This window comes from Catharus ustulatus, chromosome 1 (assembly GCF_009819885.2).
Source record: "Catharus ustulatus isolate bCatUst1 chromosome 1, bCatUst1.pri.v2, whole genome shotgun sequence".
Taxonomy (NCBI): Eukaryota; Metazoa; Chordata; class Aves; order Passeriformes; family Turdidae; genus Catharus; species Catharus ustulatus.
In genome coordinates, this window is record NC_046221.1 from 92,168,855 (window position 1) to 92,189,034 (window position 20,180).

The 20,180-nt window shown below is 39.0% G+C and overlaps 2 protein-coding genes across 2 annotated transcripts in view; one reads left to right on the forward strand and one right to left on the reverse strand.

Moving 5' to 3' along the window:
* Nucleotides 1-10,831, forward strand: part of RPRD1A (regulation of nuclear pre-mRNA domain containing 1A) — a 45,138-nt gene extending 34,307 nt beyond the window's left edge. Inside the window, exon 7 of the mRNA XM_033053301.2 lies at nucleotides 6,221-10,831. Coding sequence (XP_032909192.1) covers nucleotides 6,221-6,370 — 150 coding nt within the window. The 3' untranslated portion in view covers nucleotides 6,371-10,831. The remainder of the gene's footprint in view (nucleotides 1-6,220) is intronic.
* Nucleotides 10,832-13,137: 2,306 nt separating this feature from the next.
* On the reverse strand, nucleotides 13,138-18,976 carry C1H18orf21 (chromosome 1 C18orf21 homolog). Its single transcript, XM_033078070.2, has 5 exons — nucleotides 18,892-18,976; nucleotides 18,756-18,778; nucleotides 17,779-17,978; nucleotides 13,746-13,954; nucleotides 13,138-13,341 (listed from the first exon to the last, which is right to left on the reverse strand). Exons 1-5 carry the CDS (start codon nucleotides 18,963-18,965, stop codon nucleotides 13,188-13,190), a joined length of 660 nt encoding a protein of 219 aa, XP_032933961.1. The 5' UTR covers nucleotides 18,966-18,976; the 3' UTR covers nucleotides 13,138-13,187.
* Nucleotides 18,977-20,180: the final 1,204 nt, after the last annotated feature.

The window sequence follows — 20,180 nt, forward strand, 5'->3', positions numbered from 1 at the left end:
GGGAAATGTGCTGATAAAATGCTTTGTTTCCATCTGCTACTCTTCCAGTCAGGAATTTGCAGTTGCAAGGTCTGCATAGCAGTTGATGGTAGACAAAGTCACGCAGTCAAGATTCCTCCAGATGGTCACAAATTTTGTTTGTGGGTTTCAAAATTCTGAGTTCATCGCTTCCTATTGCTTCATTTTCAGACAAGCAGAGGAGTCTCTAATACTTTAACTTAATGTAGAAAATTTGCTTTGCAGTGTTAAGTTCTTGGAAGTTTTAAGTACAAGGAAAAACAGGATTTTCATCTATCAGCTCAAAGAAGGTTTCTGAAGAGAAAATTGTGTTCTGTAATGTTGAAGCTTGCCATTAGAAAACCTCTGAGAATATTAGTAAATCTGTGCACATAAAAGCATGTAGAGTAAGTAATGCATGGGGCAGTGCATAGAAACTGAATAAACAAAGCAGTCGTGAGGCTCATTGCTTCAATGCTATTTACTTAGTTCAAAACCTGGCAAGACCAAATGCAAAAAAGTTGAATATTAGCATATATAAAAAGTTGACGCTTTCTTCCAGAAACCTCTCTTTTAGGAAGTAGCCAAAGTGCGATAGAAGGTTAGCCAAGTCAGTCCCTTCCTAAGCTTGTCATAACTGTCCTTAGTTCTTCTACATTATGTGTGAAGCATATGGATGTTGGTTCAGTCTCCTCAAGTTATTTCAGGGTTTAATTTTATCCTAAACATAGGTTGAACTTTTAATCGTACTGCTGACAAATGTAAGCCGTGCCAAATGTCCTAGTTTGGAGGACAGGTGTCTGCTAAGAAAGGCAGGAGCCTTTCTTTGAAAGGGAGAATGTAAACCTCCTCCCTTTAAAGGGACTCTCAGGCAAAGATATGGGAATTAGGAATAACAGTTTTTTACTAGGGAAATTAAAATAGAAATACAGTACTACTGAGAAACAAACTTCAAACCTTGACAAAGTCAGAGTACAACCTGACACCCCGTCAGGCAGGGTGTTGGTAGCAGTCCCATTAAATGGTGGCTGCATCCTCTTGCAGTGACAGATGTGGTTCAGTTGAAGTGGTGGTAATGTAGAAGGTGCAATTTTTTTCCAGAGGTTCAGTGGTGGTGTGGAGGAATCCCGTTTCCTTCTGGAGTCCAGTGGAGAAAGGGCTCCCTTATTGTCCCAAAACCTCTGTTTTTATCTTGGTAAGAAATGTTGGGCTCTTTCCCCTGGCTGGAGCAACTTCCAATGGGATGCAGTAATTTTATCAGTCACACAGTGAGACTCAATGGGCCATTAGCAGAAAATGACTCGCTGGAGGAAGGATGGGTTGTGAAAAGATAAAGAACAATGCCCTGCCTGGTTTCAATGGATGGCCCATTAGCAGAATATCTCCCACTGAGATAAGGATCACTGCCCCCACCCGGAACAGATGGTGATAGAATAGATACCTTTTATCACATCCTGTATTGTAATCCAAGACACCAAGTTTTTAAAGGCAGCACAAAATTTAACCCTGATCATCTGTTTTCTAAGGTGATAGTGAGGCTTATCTGAGTCCTGTAGGTCAAGTTGTCAGTCTTCCTTGCAGAAAAATACTCAGACTGGGTGAGGTGTTTAGAAAAGTAGAGCTGTAAATACTGTGATTCTGAGCTTCAGAATCTAGGTATCAGGCTCTGACATGAGATTTGCTTTCATCTGAATCTTTGAAGATTTCTAGAAGATTCTGCACTTTTGGACATAGTGTAGGAGAAGCCTTTGCTCTGTGATGCAGCTCCGACATCTGCACATGAAACTGAAGGCTGGAATGGACCTGGCAAGTCAGAGATCTCAGTTTTAAATACTGTGTACATACGTGCCCTCAACACCTTAAAAGCCTTTTAAATGTGTGGGGGGTTTTTTTCTGTATTGAAGTATTAATTTCCACCTTACCTTTCTGTGGCTAACAAGGGTGCAGATTAAATACTGCACTTTCCTGCAAACCTTTTATTCTTGCTTTGCTATACATTTTCTACCACAGCATTTTCTACAGTATTTTGGTGCATTCTGTAGCCTCATTGATCAGATAAACATTCAAAGTCATATCAGTGTTATAAAGGGAAAGCATATCCATGCTGTGGATTTTTAATCTGTACCACCTTCCTATTGCAGAACATCTATATTTTTGGAAGGGATTATTTTTTCTGCAGTGCACAGCTTGTTTGACCTGCCCACATTTTTATTATTTATGATGTCTGTAATGTCTAATCAAAAATTATTTGGCTTTTTTGCCTTGTACTTTTTGATAGAGAATCACTATTAATCTAGATTCTTAATCCATATGCATTGCCTTCACAAAAAATCCATCTATACTGACAAATAATGGAAGTTAAAGTAATCAGTGGGATTCTAATGAGCAAAATAAGTTCTAATTACCTCATAAACGTGCTTTTATGACTGGAAGGGCAAACAAATATTGCCTTAAAGTAGTGTTAGCTTAAGCCTCTGGAGAAATTGAAGAGATTGTAATTCCAAACATCCCAAGAGTAATGTTCTCCATCGGTAGGAAGAAATGCAAATTAAGCTCAATGTAACAAAAGAAAGCATCATACTTCTGCCTGTCCTTGACTCTTTGAAGTAAATATCTCAAATCTTACCTCATTTATACAGGGGTAATTTGAACTTTATCTTAAAATCAGCATGGTGACAAATGGAAATTCTCTGTGAGGATTTCCACAAAGGTGTCAAAAATTGGATTAAATTGTTACTTGGTTGTATAATGTCCAGCATTTCTAATGGAGCAACGATACTAGAAATAACACCTAGATATTCCAGTTCCCACTTCTCTGCTGTTATTTTCATAGCCTCAGCCTACACACCGAGGAAAAAGGTTGCAGGTACATGTAGATGCTATTGCAATAAAACAGTAAAGGCTGTACATACAGTGGGTTTTGTTAATAATGATTACTTAATACTTGTATTCCAGCAGTCCAGGACAACTTGGGTCCAGGACTATACAGCCTTAAGAATGCACAAGAAAACCTCTCAGAAGAGACTACTGGTTTTAAATAGAATCAAACTGTGAACAGCAGCTGCCTTGAAAATACCTCTAAACTGTTGACTCACTGTACTTGAAAATCAGTCCTCTTTTGGACTTGCTCACCAGTCATAAAAACTAGACATCTCCAGTGATTTCTAGAATCATTTCAGGAATGTCATAGGAAATTAGGTGCTCTGGATAGGTAAATAATTTTTCTGCTTATGGGAGAGGATTGCTGTGAACATCTGACCTGCAGTTTCAGATCTCACAAATGGTTTGGATTACCAAAATTTGATTAAATTGCATTCTGTACTTTATACTGCATCAATAATATAATCAACTATAGAACCTTACCTAGGTTTTTCTAATTTTTTTTAATCTAGTTTTGCAGTAAAAACTTTAAGCAAATTTTCTCAGAGTCATTTCTGAGAAGGCTTAAGGAACAAATTTTGACTTCCAGGAGTGCATTATGCCAGAGATGTTGGTGAGAGGAAGATGACTGTGTTATGTGGGAGACAGAATTTATGAGAACATTTTCCTTAGTGAGGAAAAGGAGCCTACTGTTAGTAGTATTGATCAAGCTGATAGTCACTAGGCAACAAGTCCCAGACAGAATTTATATGGAAAATGCTGGATGTCAGAAATGCAGTGTTGTTATGGAAATGATTTATTATCTATCTATTATTATCAGCTAAAGGGAACTTTAAGGGAGTCCAGCAACTGCCAATCTAATATAAGGCACATTTCAGGTTTTGGAGTAAAGTCTAGCAAGAATATACTGCCGAGTCTGTTGCTAAGTGACTGTGTCTGTTTGCCTAGCTTCAGGCTTCAAGCTTGTGAAGGGATACCGAGTTGTTTCTTTACATTGCTCTTTGATAAAGAATAAACCTGAACAGGATTCAGCTCTTTACCAGAATTAACTGCAGGAGGGATTTTATAGGTAATATATTTTATGATTTTTGGGCCTCTTGAGTGTATTGGTTCTGCTTAAAGTTCTTCTGTACAGCAGTGCATCTTTCACACTGGAGGTCATATCACCTAGCTTCATCAAAATCCTTGTTGCCCAGTGATCAATCTCCAGGCATCCTGCTTGTGAAAATAGGGATTCTATTTGACTAATATTCTGTATAGCACCAAATTGGTTGTTTTAGTAAACAATGAAACTTGAAGCTGGTCTTGTCCTCTGGCATTAAAATTGATTCCCTAAGTAATAGTCAGGAGCATCTGCATCCTGGACTAAAATTCATAGTGAGAATGCCTGTGATTGGCCTTTTACATGCTGGCAAAAGACTACACATCTCACAGAGTACGCTCAGTGAGGCCTCTGAGTGCTGCTGTAAAATCAGGTATGAAACAGTGAGATATTTGCAGCCTTTGGGCATTACTGTAGGGATACAATGTCAGGATACAGATCTTCCTTTCCACAGCCATGTCCTGAAGTCACTTGCACTGAAGAGAACATTTTGGACAAGTGTGAGCAAGTGATGGTTTTCACAGGACCAAGGGGCTTACAGTTGAAGGACTTCTTTGGCCACCTGTATCCTAAAGTAAATGATGCTTTATCCTATGTACTGTGACCAAGTGTTTACAGTTCCACTGACTGGCATCCTGTAGTATTTTCACTCTGTTCAGTATGTCATAATAATCTGCATGTGATACTTGGTTTTGAAATGTAAATGGTACCAAGGAATTGATGATCCTAATTCAGGGACACTTTTTCTTTCTTCTGTGTAAAGATTTGATAATTTTTTTTTAGCTACCCATTACTATTCTCATGAAGAATTTAAGGTATTTTATGGTTCTCTTACTGCCCTTGGTAAGAAGGTCATGCTGCTGCCTTAGTAGTTGCAAACTTTTTAAATGTGTGTTGTCCAGTAATCTTGATCATGTCCCACTTACCTAATATTCTTACTACATTTTTATACTATATTGAGTTCTACTACCAAAAGGTCGTTTCATTGTTCTTCCTTATTACTCCATGTTATTAACAATATAGTAATGTATTTAAAATTGCATTTAGAGCTTGTAAAGAAACAGCCCCATTGTCACCTTTTATAGACATTTGCACTGTGTTTTCATACTTGCTGTATGAACTCAACTGTTTATATTTGTCCCTGTTGCAGGGGACATGTAGAATTTTCTCCCACTGCTATTTAAAAGTGGTTATAGTCATGAGATCTTGGTTATCCATGGGCTGATTATCCAAGTTATAAATTACCTATGTGTTGTTACTTCCAGCCATTCCCAGACTGCAGCAAAACCTTAGGCCACACTGGAAAGCATCTGCATTTGATGTGTGGTATTTGAATTGTGGTATTTTTTTATAAAGCACTGCTTTGTCTGCTAGTGCATAGTTTCTTCTGCTTTCCACACTTTCTAAGTGTTTGAAATTCAAATACAACTGTAAATTATAGGCTAATCTTCTTATATGTTGGAACAACTGTTTTCATTCTATAGAAGCTGATATTCCTCTTCATTATGTTTCATCTTCTTTAGAGGAGACTGCTGACTATATTCTAGTGCACTGATTTACAATGTTAGACTTTATTATATAATGTTGTTTCAAGTGAAAAGTGACTCATCATGAAATATATCAATTTTGAGTGGTTTGATGTGTATTCCAACACAATATGGAATCCTAAGTTCCTAATTTAAAAAGTTCCTGAAAACCCAGGGATAAATCTGTAAATGTACTGAGGAAATGGCATTTTTTTATTGTAAAAGTTAAAATACTTAGCATTGGTCAGCTTGGTGGGACCTATTAGATCTAGTTAGTGGATATTTGGTTGGTTTTAATATTTCAGCAGTATGAGATGAAAGTAACTTCTTTGACATCAGTAAGTTTATCCTTCTAGCCTCTGTTATTGATAGTAGAATACGTTCAACGACTGTCCTTAATTAAGTTTTAAGAATAATCCCATTCTCCTAGTTACATGGAGAAAAGCCTGTGGTTATGTTAGCTGGGATGTCTTCCTTGTTTAGCATTTATGTTGTTAGAATTCAAAGCAAAATAAACCCATGGCTATGCTTTTGAAGTCCATTGCTGGGAAAATGCTAGAGCTGATACCTCTGCTTCCTAAATACCCAGATCTCTGGGTTCTCACCTGTTAAAGGCTCCTTGGAGAAAGAATAATTAGTATGGAAAATCACAGGTGCAGTAAATAGTAGGGACGGTAATAGCAAAAAAAACTCATTGAATTCTTCTGCATTACAGGAGTACAAACGCAAGTTAGCCAGAGTGTCCCAAGTACGGAAAGAACTCAGGTCACGCATCCAGAACCTGCCTGATCTCTCTCGACTTCCCAACGTCACAGGCAGCCACGTACACCTACCGTTTGCAGGAGACATCTACAGTGATGATTGATTACCAAACATCCCCCTATAACCTTTGCTTTCCTGTGAAATGCGGGGTAGGCCAGACCGATTGGTACTCTTGTAGTATTATTTTTGTATATTGTTGCAGAGTGTCAGTAAAAATACTTTAATAATTTATAAAAAATGGTTTAAAAGGTTGATTTGTTTACTATTTTATTGGCGAGTGAACATAAGGGTACATTTATAAAAGTGGCATCTGTGTCTGTTACATGGAAGAATGAATAATTATCTTTTGTAAAGATTTTAGTTGGGTGCCCTGTTAAAAAACATACAAAGCTTTTTCTTATGTACCCTGTATTTAACGTAGATCAACATATAATCAAAACATAATTCTAACTTGAGACATTTCCGTTGCTAGTGAGGGAGTGAAATGTGGAAATCACAGGTTTATGTTTGCAAGAAGGCCGATGCAATTTAATGCAAAGTTAAAAGTGATCTTACTGTCCATTACATTTAAATTACCCATTTCCAAAACAACGTGGGTTTTTTTGAAGTAAATGCTAACAACCAATTTTTTATTGGAAAATATTAATCATGTTACACTGAGCAGATCTTCAAATGACTCAAAATACTGCAATATTTTTCTATTATTTAGAAGTCAGCATGTAGAAACAATTGAATTGACCAGTTTAATTATGTTTTGAAATTGTAGCTTTTTACAGCTGCTTAGTTTCTAAATCGAGGGACCATTCATTTGTAATCTAATCCCTTTCTGGAACATCTGTTTCCATCTAAAAAGGTTAATCCCAGAAATGTGAAGCCATTTTACAGTTTTAATTAAATTGAAAGGTCATTCTCTAAACGATCTCAATTGCTAAGCGCCCATTATTAAAGTTTTGACATTGTACCATCCGTACATGCAACATGATACAGCTGTACCGTACATCCTCTTCCACTGAGAAGTCCTGGAGGCCAGCATGGGCTACCACCTCCCCACCTTCACCCACTCCAGCAAATATTTCTAAATCTTGATTGTCTTTTTCTCACACAACAGGAGGAGACTGTTCAGGCCTGTGTACAAGTCAAACAGCAGAAAAGTATTGCCCAGTTAAAAAACTCTGTTGCATGGCATGAATGTGGTATTTGTCTGGGAACAGCTGAATTTGTGAAAAACCCTGTGTCCATCCTATGCATCAACTTTTAAGTTCACTTAAAAACTTAAAGATACAGACAGGCATTTAGCACATTTCCAGAAATTCCCGGCTTTTCAATCCATCGATATGAGCTGTGTAATCATTGAATGATTTTAAAAATGTCTGCCTGTACCTTTGGCATTTCGGTGACCTTAAAAACCCGGGCTGCAAGTGTTTTGAGTTGAATATATCATAGGAGTAATTAATGATTGCATTTTTTCATGGTTTTGCACTTGTCAGGCATTGTTTTGTACCAGTTAAGTTCACAGTTTACAAGTTCAATATGTCCCACATGAAAGCAAATTTTTTTACAAAAAGCTGTTCTTTCTTTTCAAAACCCACAATAATTCAAAATAGTCCTGGAGTGAAATTGTTCAAGGTTGTTATCTGTCACTTGTTACTGGCTTCTACAGGGTTAATCACTAGAATACTTGTAGCATGTGAATGGAGATAATCATTCTCTTTAAAATAGATACACTTGGACATAAGTATCTCAGTCCAGTTACGTTTTTTTTGTAGAAGTTGCCATGAATTAAACCGCAGTTAAGTTGGGAAAAAACCTGAAAAGATAGAAATACAAGCTGTTGATACAGCAGTCCATAGCATGCAATGTAGAATACTGATTGCTTAAAAAATTCTGACTGAAAAATAGGAGTGCTCAAAATAGTTATCAGAGCTCACTAGATGTCCAAAAATTTCAAAGTTTTGAGTGGCAATTTTCCATTCCATAGGAAAAAAAAAGCTGACTGTATTGAATCCAGAGGATTTCAATTCTTTAATATGCAAAATTAAATAACACTTACTGACATATTTCAGTGTAGGTTCTTGATAAGAAAATGTTCTGATACAATTTTAATGTTTTAAATATTTCTGTTCTGGTACGTTAAACTCATCACATGAATTCTTACACACATGGATGTGCATTGCAGTTGCAGTTAAAGCTCAGTTTTGCTAAAGAATTAGCACCAAATTTGTGGTGAATAGTAAACCAGCCTAATCTATTAATAATTCTAAAACAAATTATAAAACAAGAAGCATAAATAGTGAGTTAATGGTTGAATTCCATCCATAGAAAACTTAATTTGTGCCCAGAGGTGATTATAAGTGCAGTAACAAGGCTTATTAGACTGCACTGAAAGATCTATATTGGATACTCAGAATCATAGGGAATTAAGGTTAAACAGTCTTTTGCTGCCTGAATTGAAATTAGTTACAATAATAAAGTTGACTGCTGTATTTTCTTGATCTCTCAAAGGTTTTAGAAAACAGACAACACTTATTTCACTGGATTTGTTTTTCCTATTCATAACTCCTAATAATAACATTGCTTATCTACAGGTAATGTAGAACTGATAAAAGAATGAGGAAAAAACCTCAACTTTCTCTTGATGTATATAAGTTTTAATTTTGAGAGAGTGTTATTTTCTAGATATATTTTTCTTTCTTTTACTGTGAAATTGTTTATTTCAAGGAGTTTTTCATAGCTGGAGTTTTGGAAATGATCCTTCAATATTTGTTTGGAAAAGAGGACTTGTAAAAGGCAAAGGTCACTCTTAGAGCAAGTGTCATATATTAATGGCTGAATGGTGTGCTGGATTTTTTTTTTTATTTACATGGGAAAGGCATCAGGTATCAAGTAGTTAGGAAATGTATATTGTAACTGTAATAGTATAGCAGGAGATAGCATGGTACAGTACAGATGCAGCCCTGTAGTGTCAAAAAATACCTCCAAATTCTCAGGTTCCAAATCTTAATGTACGTACTTCTGACATCTCAGGAAGAAAAGAGGCTGGGTGGGAAAGGGTAGGGTGTCGAGGAGACAAGAGGGAGAACATGCCTGGATGGAAAGGTAAAGCAAACCACGTCAAGCTTCTGTCAAAACAGAAAAAACTGCGAGACTGGGCAGCACAATGTTTTATCTGTATGTGGGATTGTACCACAGAATTGCTTTGGGGTGTTGCCATCCTGGGAAAGAAAATGTGTGGGCAAAACCTGCCTACCTCTTCTAACGTGGTCTGGCTTTAGGCAAACCAGAATGCCTGCCCTACAAAAGGCACAATTATAAAATATCTGAATATTTTTCATCTAATAATAAAGGCATACTAATTAGATTATTTGCTTCACTATATTGCACTTTTATTAAGCATTCTCTGAAAAAAAGCAAAAAGATTCCTGCAGCACTTTGCCATGTGAGAATGCTTACCTTGGAGGTCACTGGGACTGCTTGTATACTCTAGTGTTTGCAGGCTCAAGCTGTGTTTTTTGCAGAATGTTTTGAAAGATATCAGGAATACTACCCCATTTTTGTGGTTTTAAAAATAAATGTGAAGTCCTTAGCTACAAAAATTACCATTCTTTGAAATTATGTTTCATTACTTCTTTTGGAAATAAGACAACAGCCTGCAATAATATTAGCTTGTCTGATTCACTCTATTAATGTTTGTATTAATATATTAAAACACCTCTGATAATCCCTAGCAACACAACCCAAACCACATGCTTATTATGTATTTTATCCGAGTAGTCTTCCGAGTGTCAAATTGAGAGCTTTCATTACAATGAAATCACATTCCTGTTTACCTGAAGTTTAAAAAAGGACTTGCACAGACTAGTTCTGCTCTCATAAGTCAGTGGTAACTCAGTCTGATGAGTCGATGATGAACCTAAACACGTACGTAAGATGCAGTAGCCGGCAGTGCAGATGACCATGGAGGATGTGGAAATCATAGGCTTGGTTGGCCCTTTGCAGAAGAGCCTTTTGAAACATAAGGAAATAGATCTGTGGGTGTGGGGTTTCTTCAGTGGGAAAATCAGTGAAAACCAGCACGTCTAAAATTTGATGGCTACATTTACAAATATTTAGGCCAGTCCTGCTCATTACATTTAATCACAGTGATTATTCCTGCAAGTAAAGAAAGCAGACTCAAACATAGTGTCTGAAGAGGAATTTTTTTCCAATAAATGACCAATTTTGTCTCGGCTCCTATTTCAGTGTGTCATTTATCTTGATTAAATAGTAAATCTCTTCCATCGTGCTATTTAGGAATCTAATTCTGATTTCATATTTACAATAGTTGAAGTATTCTACTAAGCATGATGTTTTTGTGGGAATTTGCAAAAGTTCAATAGCACTCATTACTTGTTTGCAAGAGAAATAGACTTATTTGTTAAAAGCTAACAAGAAAAGTTTGAAATGTAAAGATGTTTCATTATTGTGCTTTTCTGACAGAACCTGTAATCCTTGTGTAATTTATGTCCTCAGAATTACACCTATATGTACGCTCTTTCATATTTAATAAAACATTGTTGTAAAAACATCTTTGGAAATTATTATTCATTGCTTGCCTTCTCAGTCTCATAGTGGGAAATGTCTTTAATGTAAACTGCTCTCTATACTCAGGATCAAGCAAGATCTCATCTCAGTGATGATGTTGCGGAAATGCTTGATACTAATTTTGAGGTTTATTACTCCCTGTATTTTGTGTGACCGTTTTCAGTGAGGAAGCAGTGCATTAAAGGGTCTGAGGTCCTACCTCTAGAACTGTAAATTTAGTTGAGATGATTATTTTAAGATGCACTTCTATAATATTTTCAATGTGTTATGACACAAGTACTGCCAGTGATACACACAGCATTGCCCAGTAGAATTTGTGTGAGCTGGGAAGTAACACTCTCTAATCACATGCCTCTTTGCAGGGCTATATGCTTAACAGAGACCTTCTTGCTTTTGCTTTACAAAGTCTGGCTGAAGTTCTGCCCTCTCTGAAATCACTGAAGGCATTTCCTCTCTCAAGTTGCTCTTCCAGCTCTTCAAACACAAGCCAGTAATGTGGCCTGGCAGTGGTTTGGAGGGGAGCTCAGCAAGTCTCTCACAGCCAAAAGCCTTCAGTGTTTCATCAAGTACAGGAAGGTAATATATCCTGAAGGTAAGAGTGCATGACATGCATATATGTAATATATGTCTGCATATAAGCCTCTGATGTGTGGATATGTAAGTATATACCTACTTACATTATATATGGAGATACATTTATAGATATGTGTGTGTGTCTTCCAATATACTAACTGTAGAAGTCTAGTTAACAAAAAAACAGACTCTATTAAAGGCTTAGGGATAATGTAAAAGCACTGGAGATTATTTCTACGCAGCATTTTTAAGCACACTTGTAAAACAAGAAAAGGCATGTACTGAATTAATTCTTTCCCTATTTACTAGAATAAAGTCTAATAGTTCACAGTGTGTTTTACCAACAACTAGACATATCTGACAACTCTGGTAATTCCAAAGGAAAAAAAAGATGTTTTTGGGAACATGACAAGGCTCTATCTCTGTTAAAAAAAGAATGTGCTGCAAAGGTACATACACTTGTTGTGCAGAATGCCTGTAGTTCAGTGCCTACAACTACAAAATATTTTTGGAAATGTGTAGTTTAGACAAGCTCACTTGTGATCATGTGGCTAGGTCACCCATTAGCTTATTCTGCACACTGGTTGTGCTCCCCCCTTCATGTCTTCTATCCCTTCTCTGTAGTTTTATCCAAAAGGAATGCACTCTTGAGACCACAAGTTGCTGTGTAAGAAGCACTGTAAACAGGGAGAGCAAGGAAATGTGCTTTGATCTAACAAACACATTAATGTTGAGGCACCATAAAACACAGCAGATGCCTGTGCTGGTTCCACATTGGCTTCATGGGAAGCACAGCAGTACCTAATGTGTGCACTTTTAATAAGAAAATTTATTGTGAAATTTGTATTTTCAAATACTTTTGTGCAATGCACATTTTCCGTCAACAAAATGAAGTATTTTTCCAGGACTGGATTGTAAGTACAGCAACAGGTGAATTAATGCCAAGTTCTGCTGAAAAAGGCAACTCTCCAAGTTTGTATTTTGATTAAAGAATGGCAGTTCATTTTATCCTACACGTACATAAGAGACAAAGAGCAGTGCACCCTTCAGTTATTGTGCAAGAGAACAGGAGATATAAAAAGGTTACGTGCCAATCTCTGAGACTCTTAAGTGCAGTTTACAATGAACTATTCTCCCCTGCCCTGGACTGCTTCCCAGTCCAAGTTATTTGCTGATCCTATTTCTTAAGCAGTATTCACTGAGTCTGAAGGCACTTAAAGTAAACTATTCATTAAACTAACAAAAGGAAAGGAAAATACAGACTTTTAAATCCAATAAAGTAAATGTTATTAACTAATGGGCTGTATTTTTCAGGAGGGAAATGTGAAACACCATGTGCAGAATTGTCACTGCAGACTGCAAGTAGGACAGGCTATAACCTCAGTTCTGAACAGTGACTTAACACTGTCCTCTCTGATCTCTGTGCCAAATATATATTGAAAATCTTTGACCTTGACAATTAAATGGTCTTGGTGGGACCATCATCACCTTTCTCAAAGGACAAATCCTGGCTTTTAATTCTTGGGGCATCAGAAACTGCAAAACATGGTTCAAGATTTCCAAGCATGTTAACTGGCTATCTTCTCAACTTCCTCTGGCAGATAATCATTCCCCTTAGAAACAGAGCTTCCTTCTAAAAAACATGGTCTATGCTTCCACAAGGTACAGGATGTTAGCCTGAGTTTTAAAGAAATCACTTTGTTGATTTACTAGAACTGGAGCAATATTTATTGCTGTAATCTTTATTACTTTGAAGTAATATATAACTAAAGTAAAGTCAAAAAGGTTTTGAAATCTGCCTTCTGGCTTTTCTCTTTTTCTTCTAGGTCAAGCATCCGTTTTAGCTTAGAAAAGTGAAATTTGGAGTTTCGGGGAGTCTTGGAAGCAGAGTTGGTTGCTGACTGTCCAGATTCACGTATCCTAAAAAACAAAAAATTCAAATGTCTTAAAGGGGAGAAATCTAAATTAGCATAAAGTAACTGTGAATGCACACATATACAATTTGACAAAAAAATATCGAAGAGAAATAGTGTATTTTTATGTGCAAGTGAGCAGTCAGCAGTGTTACTTTGTCATGCAAATTTTAGGACAGATATTTTGCATTAATGACACAAATGTAACTGGGCATTCTTTGCACACAGTGGCTTTTCATTATAATCTCTGATTTTAAAGGTTGGAAAGTTAAAATTGATCTCTTCCACCACATCAACTGAGAAATACACAGTTATCAATTTAAACTTTATTAAATGACTGATCTAAAATTACCAAGATGTAATACACTGTACTTGGCAAAGGGCTGCTTTAAATAGGAAAGAAAGAGATACCTGGAAAGTGATGAGGGACTGTTCCCTTTAGATCCCAAGCTACTGCAGCTTACAGGTGTCATTTTCTTTGTAGACTGAATTTTTACATCTGGTGTCTTCAGGCTAAATTTGATACCTGGAGTGCCACAATTTTGTATTCTGGTAGTCAGAAAATCCCTGCTTTTACCATAATGTCTTGTTGTTTTGTTGCAAGATTTGCAAGTAACCAGCTATGGAGAGAAGAAAGTAAATGTCAAGCTGCCTTTCAGTCTTTCCACCTTTATATTATAAAGCCGTTAGAAGAATTATTCAAACTGTTCTCCAAATACCATGACACAAATTAAATATTTGCTTAAGTAAAACATGAGATACTAAAAAGTAACATACACTTTGTAACTTGCATTTTAATTCAGGCTTCTTAAGCCAAACACATCCTTTGGGTTTATCTAGAAATTACTCAAATTCCCAACAAACTAATTTCAGGAGACCCCCACCACTGAATGTAATATTGTACAGTGAAATATTGAGAACAACCCCATCAAAACAGATGAAAGAGCACCTGAACTGGGCAAATCATATTTTGAGTGTACAAGATACACTGCGTTTACAAAGTACTCCTCCTATGTATTAGAAATTTGGCCAAAAAATGTCACTTTCTGTGTCATCTAAAGTCATTAGCATATTCAACCCCCGAAGAAGTTACAGTAATTTCACGATTATAAGCTGCACTGAGCATAAGCCACACTTCCAGGTGCCAGCAACTTTTCATTCTTTGTCCCTATATAAGCCACACCTGATTATAAGCAGCATGTTACAATACAGAGTGTGATAAAAGGTATCTATTCTATCACCATCTGTTGAGGGTGGGGGCAGTGATCCTTATCTCTGCGGGAGATATTCTGCTAATGGGCCATCCACTGAAACCAGGCAGGCCATTGTTCTTTATCTTTTCACAACCCATCCTTCCTCCGGGAGTCATTTTCTGCTAATGGCCCATTGAGTCCCACTGTGGGACTGATAAAATTACTGCATCCCATTGGAAGTTGCTCCAGCCAGGGGGAAGAGCCCAACATTTCTTACCAAGATAAAAACAGAGGTTTTGGGACACTAAGGTAGCCCCTTTCTCCACTGGACTCCAGAGGAAAACCGGATTTCTCCACAACACCACTGGACCTCCAGAGGGAAACTGCGCCTTGTGCAGGAGCACTGCTCCAACTGAATCACATCTGTCACTACAGGAGGATGCAGCCACCATTTAATGGGACTGCTACCAACACCCTGCCTGACGGGGTGTCAGGTTGTACTCTGACTTTGTCAGGGTTTGGAGTTTGTTTCTTTGTAGTACTGTATTTCTATTTTAATTTCCCTAGAAAAGAACTGTTATTCCTAATTCCCATATCTTTGCCTGAAAGCCCCTTGATTTCAAAATTATAGTAATTTGGAGGGAGGGGGTTTACATTCTCCATTTCAAAGAGAAGTTCCTGCCTTTCTCAGCAGACACCTGTCCTCCAAACTAAAACAGCAACTTTTTGTTCTTTGTCCATATATAAGCCGCATCTGATTATAAGCCGCACTTTGGGTTTGGACCAAAATTTTAGTCAAAATGGTGTGGCTTATAATCATGAAATACTGTACATTGTGCACTTTCCATGGAATCTTGGGATAAAATATTTAAACTACCAAACTCTCAAATCCGGTCATCCATTTCACTAAAAACAGCAAGTCTCAGTGAACAAAGGTGAGGCTTTGTATTAGGGCAAAAGTACTTACTACAATAAGGAGGATGTTCTAAACAAAGGGCACTTTCTCTTCTCTCTGTGCACGTCTAGGCTGCAGGGAATTTCAGCAGCACACCAAGCTGAGAGGTGCATCAGAACCAATCACATCAACCAGTTACAGAGACTGTCAGGCATTCCTGATATCCCCTACTGCCATGGCAACTACTCACACTAAGAGATACGAAAGTAATACACCCAGACAGCTTTCTGAGGCACCAATTAGACTGACAAAAAATCAGTTACGTGATGCTTCTGGTTAAAAATAACATACTCAAAAGACTGTCACAAAAATGTCTAAGCAGCTTTGAAGACATCTATACCAAACCATTCTTCATTTCAAAGTGTGTCAATTTAACTAAATTCAGATAGTTTTATTAAAAATTACATTTAGAGATGCTGAAATGAAACATTTTTACTTAAGTGTTTTGACTTCCTCTAGACATTATATTTTGTCAGCATAACGAACTAAAAAAAAAGAAATAGCATTAACTATTTTAGTGCTCAGGTATTGATGTATTTTTAGTTCTTCTAAATGAAATACAGATGGGAAACAAACTCAGCATCTTGTGGTGCACAGAATATAAATGGAGGTGACCACTTTACAGTGCAGGAATTACATAGCACTTCACAGCTAATTTCCATTCCCTGAAATGGATCAGCAGTTAACTCCAAAAATGTTTCAAGTCCTGAAACAGTCCCTATGTTATATGCCTTTTTATCGCAGAAGCAATCTAAAATCAAGTTCTACTTGCTTAGAAAGTTCTCAAAGGTTCAACCTGTCACACTGTTGCTTGCTTTAATTTCCAACCACGCTGAAATTTTCATTTGCACAAGTCTCAGGTATTAGATTACAGGGATCTACATCGCTAATTCTGAAAGCTGCCAGTTGCTGACAGCATTTTAAAGACTTGAAATAAGAAACACTTAAATCATAAACCACAGGATAAATTCAAACTGAACAAAACACAAGTACAGCAAACTGTAATTACGTACCAAGATCAAAGTATTACCTGGAGTTTAAACTGGACTATTTAAACAGAATTTTAAACTACTCATATGAATGCACAGTGTGTCCCTAACAAACACTCTCTAACCACATGATAAGTCTAAGAGCCCATCATCATTTCAGAGAACACTGCTCTGTTCATCAGTTGCTTAAAGACGCAGTTCTTAATGTACCCTCAACATTTGTGAACATCTTGAGTTGGAAGGGACCCACATGCATCAAATCATCAAATTTCAGCTCCTGGCCCAGCACAGAGCATGCCAAGAATCACACCATGTGCCTGAGAGTGTTCCAATGCTTCTTGAACTCTTGTCAACCTTGGTGCTGTGACTCCCTTCCCTGGGGAGCCTGTTACAGTGCCCAACCACCCTCTGGGTGAAGAACCTTTTTAGATGTTCTTTCTGAAGCTCAACTGTGACCTACAGTTTGGGGAGAGTGCCTTTATGAAGCATCTTATTTTGCTCTGACAGCCAAGAACCTTGGTGACATTTCCTCAGTTTAAATTTTTTTTATTAAGTCTAGTAATTCTTGGTTTCAAAAAATTTACTCCTCAAACCACTAGACTCTTATCCAAGAAAATTCCAAGTGTGCCAGAAACTGCTGGTCATGGTAGGGTGCTGTCTCATTTATTACAACCATTCACATAACGTGTTTTAAAAACAGTACATACCTTGGCAACACTAGATTAAATGTATGCTATTATTCTTCCAACAGTAATTAAATGTCATGCTCCCGAGTACTTTTAGGAAAAATAACAGGCCTCAAGAAAAACATCAACTTGTTGAAATTACCTCTGTGGTTTAGTTTCTAAAGACTTCCTATAAGCAGTAATAGTCAGATAAATGTTAAGAAATTCTATTAATTCAGATGGTAATAACAATCTGATGTAGCCAGAAGAGGCTAGTGAAATACATGAAGTAAAGCTTGTGTCAAAACATATTTGCTTAACAACTGATAAACTGAAACAAAGGCAGTAAATTAGATGCTTGTGTAGCTTCTCTAACATGTAGGGTCACAAGGTTTTTTTGCAGAGAAAAGCTTACTGGTCTTGTCATTGCATTCATGATCTATCTATTGTGGAAGGCAGATTTTTAAAATGTCATTTATGCATAGAAGTTATTCCAAAAAGAAAGGAAGAGTCTTATGCTCGTAACAAAGAAATGTGTGGGCTCTTCTTCTAAGAAAAAGGTTTCTGAATCGTGTCCCTGAAATAGGGACATGAAATTTAGGGAATATCATGTACTTGTCAGTTGCAAATAAATGTCCTTACCAGAACACTTCTTGACTCCTTGTACTTTCTCAAAAGCTTTGTCTGTTTCATGTTAAGTTTATGATTCTTTGCCTCGCGTTTAAGGACTTTCTCTATCTGTGGAGTCACTTTCATCTTTGGTTTGAGGCGCACCCGGTAGCTGTCAGGAACCAGGAACTGGAAGCAGTAAGGACATATCCTTTCTAATCCATGTTCATTAGCTACAGATAAATAAAGGCAAAAGGATGAAATAACTATGTTGTATAAGCAAACTTTCAAATGGTGTGTTTCAATTTTAACATTACCTAAGTATCTAAGTGTTTTTGTGTTTAAGATAACACTAGAACACAAGAGGAAGCTGAGCACCAGAATGTGCTCAGCTGAGCACAATTCAGACTAAGTTAATGCATGGCACAAGTTTACAATATACATAACTGTAGATTTTCTTGAAAAAACGCAATTCCTTGCTAAAACTCTTTAGCAACAGAGACTCACAATTCTGCAAAGAGCCCCATGTAGGCACAATCTTCTACCAGATCAGGGATAACAAAGCCTTGTAAAGCTGTTGGCCCATATTAAGTGTGAGAAGATGACACGACCACAGGTTAGAATGAAGAAACGCTTTGAGATAAATTTCAGACCCAGTAAGAGGCTCGCTCCTGGCACCTGCCTCATGAGCTCCTGCTGCCGGAGCTGGACTCGGGCGCCTCTCCCTAAACCCCCGAGGGACACCTGGCCCCGCTTCCTGGCGAGCTCCGCACTGCTGCCGGCAGCCCCGAAACACAGCCCTGCGGGGGCAGTGCAGGGGTGAGGGGAGGGAAAGGGCGAGCCGGCATTCATTCATTCATCCACTCATTATTCCCACGCTCCTGTCCTTGCGCTGCTCTCCCACGGCAGGAGCCTCCGCTGGAGCGCGCCGGGATCCTGGGAAGTCCGGCTCCGGAGCCCCCCTCCTCCAGCCCCGGCTGTACGGCCTGCACCCGGGGCCCCTCACTCGCCTCGGGAACTGCGGAGCATCCACCTGCGCGGGAGAGAGGGAAAGCGTCAGGGGGGCCGCCGGCACAGCCGGGGACATCCCGCGCGTCACCGCCGGGCTCTCCCACCGCCCGGCCCCGCCCCGCCGCGACTCCTTACAGCAGGAATCGCGCCTGTCCCGGGCAGACCCCCGCCAGCTGCTCCGCCGCCGCCAGCAGCCGCCGCCGCCCCATGGCGCCGAGCGCCCGCCCCGCCGGAAGGGAAGGCAAGGGAAGGGAAGGCGGGCGGTGTGCAGCGCTTGGCCGGGCCCCGGCGGCACCGCGGCCGCAGCACCAGGGTACCGGGCCGGGCCGGGCCCCGGGCTCGGGGCAGGGCTGGCGCTGGAGGGCAGCGCGCCCCGCCTGTGGGCCCGGGGCTGGGGGAGCCGGAGGGCCCGGGGGAGCCCAGCCCAGCCCAGCCCAGCCCAGCTCAGCTCAGCATAGTCCGAGCCTGCTCGGAGCGCGACACCCGCCTCGCTCCGGGAGCCGATTGTGTCCCCGGCCCTGTGGAAAGTTTTTCCCTTAGGAAAGGAAACTTTTACTTCAGGGCGAAAAACGTGAGGAAGAACAGCTTTACGTGGAGGGCAGGCCCAGAGAGCTCATGGGATCTCCTTCTCTGGAGACATTCCAAACCCACGTGGATGCGTTCCTGTGTCACCTGCTCCTGGGGACCCTGCCTTGGCACTGGCGCTGGACTGGATGATTTCCAGAGGCCCCTTCAAACCGTAACAATTTTGTGATTCTGGTGGGAAAAAAACAAAACTAAACCTCCAAACCCCACAGATTTGTCTGTGAGGGGTTGTCAGGTGCACGATCGGCAGCAGCAGCTCCAGAAATGTGCCTGATGCTCAGCAGTGCTGAGCTTCTTCTGTCACCTTCTCTATCTGAGGTGCTTTTTCCGTGGATTTTGGCAACTGCAGACTTTGCTTTATCAGTCTGCAAATGTACTCCCATTAAAAAAAAAAACAAACAAACCCAAAAAACAAACCAAAACAAAAAAACCAAAACCACAAAAAACACCCCAAAAAACAAAACAATCCCCCCCAAACCTCCCCCCACCCCCCCCAGAAAAGCCCCAAACCCATCCCCTCATCTTTTCACCATTTGATGTATGTTTTATTAATTCCCCCCATCCTGTTCATTTGCTAGATGTTTTTATCCTTTGATCTATTGGTAGTGGTGTTCATTTAGGAGAGGTATTCAGCTGAGCAGGCTTCGATATTCTATCAAGGAATTTGAATAAATATAATTATTTCTTGTTTTCTGATATGGAGTAGCCAAGGGCGGTAGAAATAGAAAAGCAAAGGCAAAAAGGAATTTCAAGGCTTCCTTTAAGAGACCTTTACTGCACAGTCAATAAATCTGGACTTGTTAATGAAATGTTCATAATAGGTACAATTAGGGCCTCTG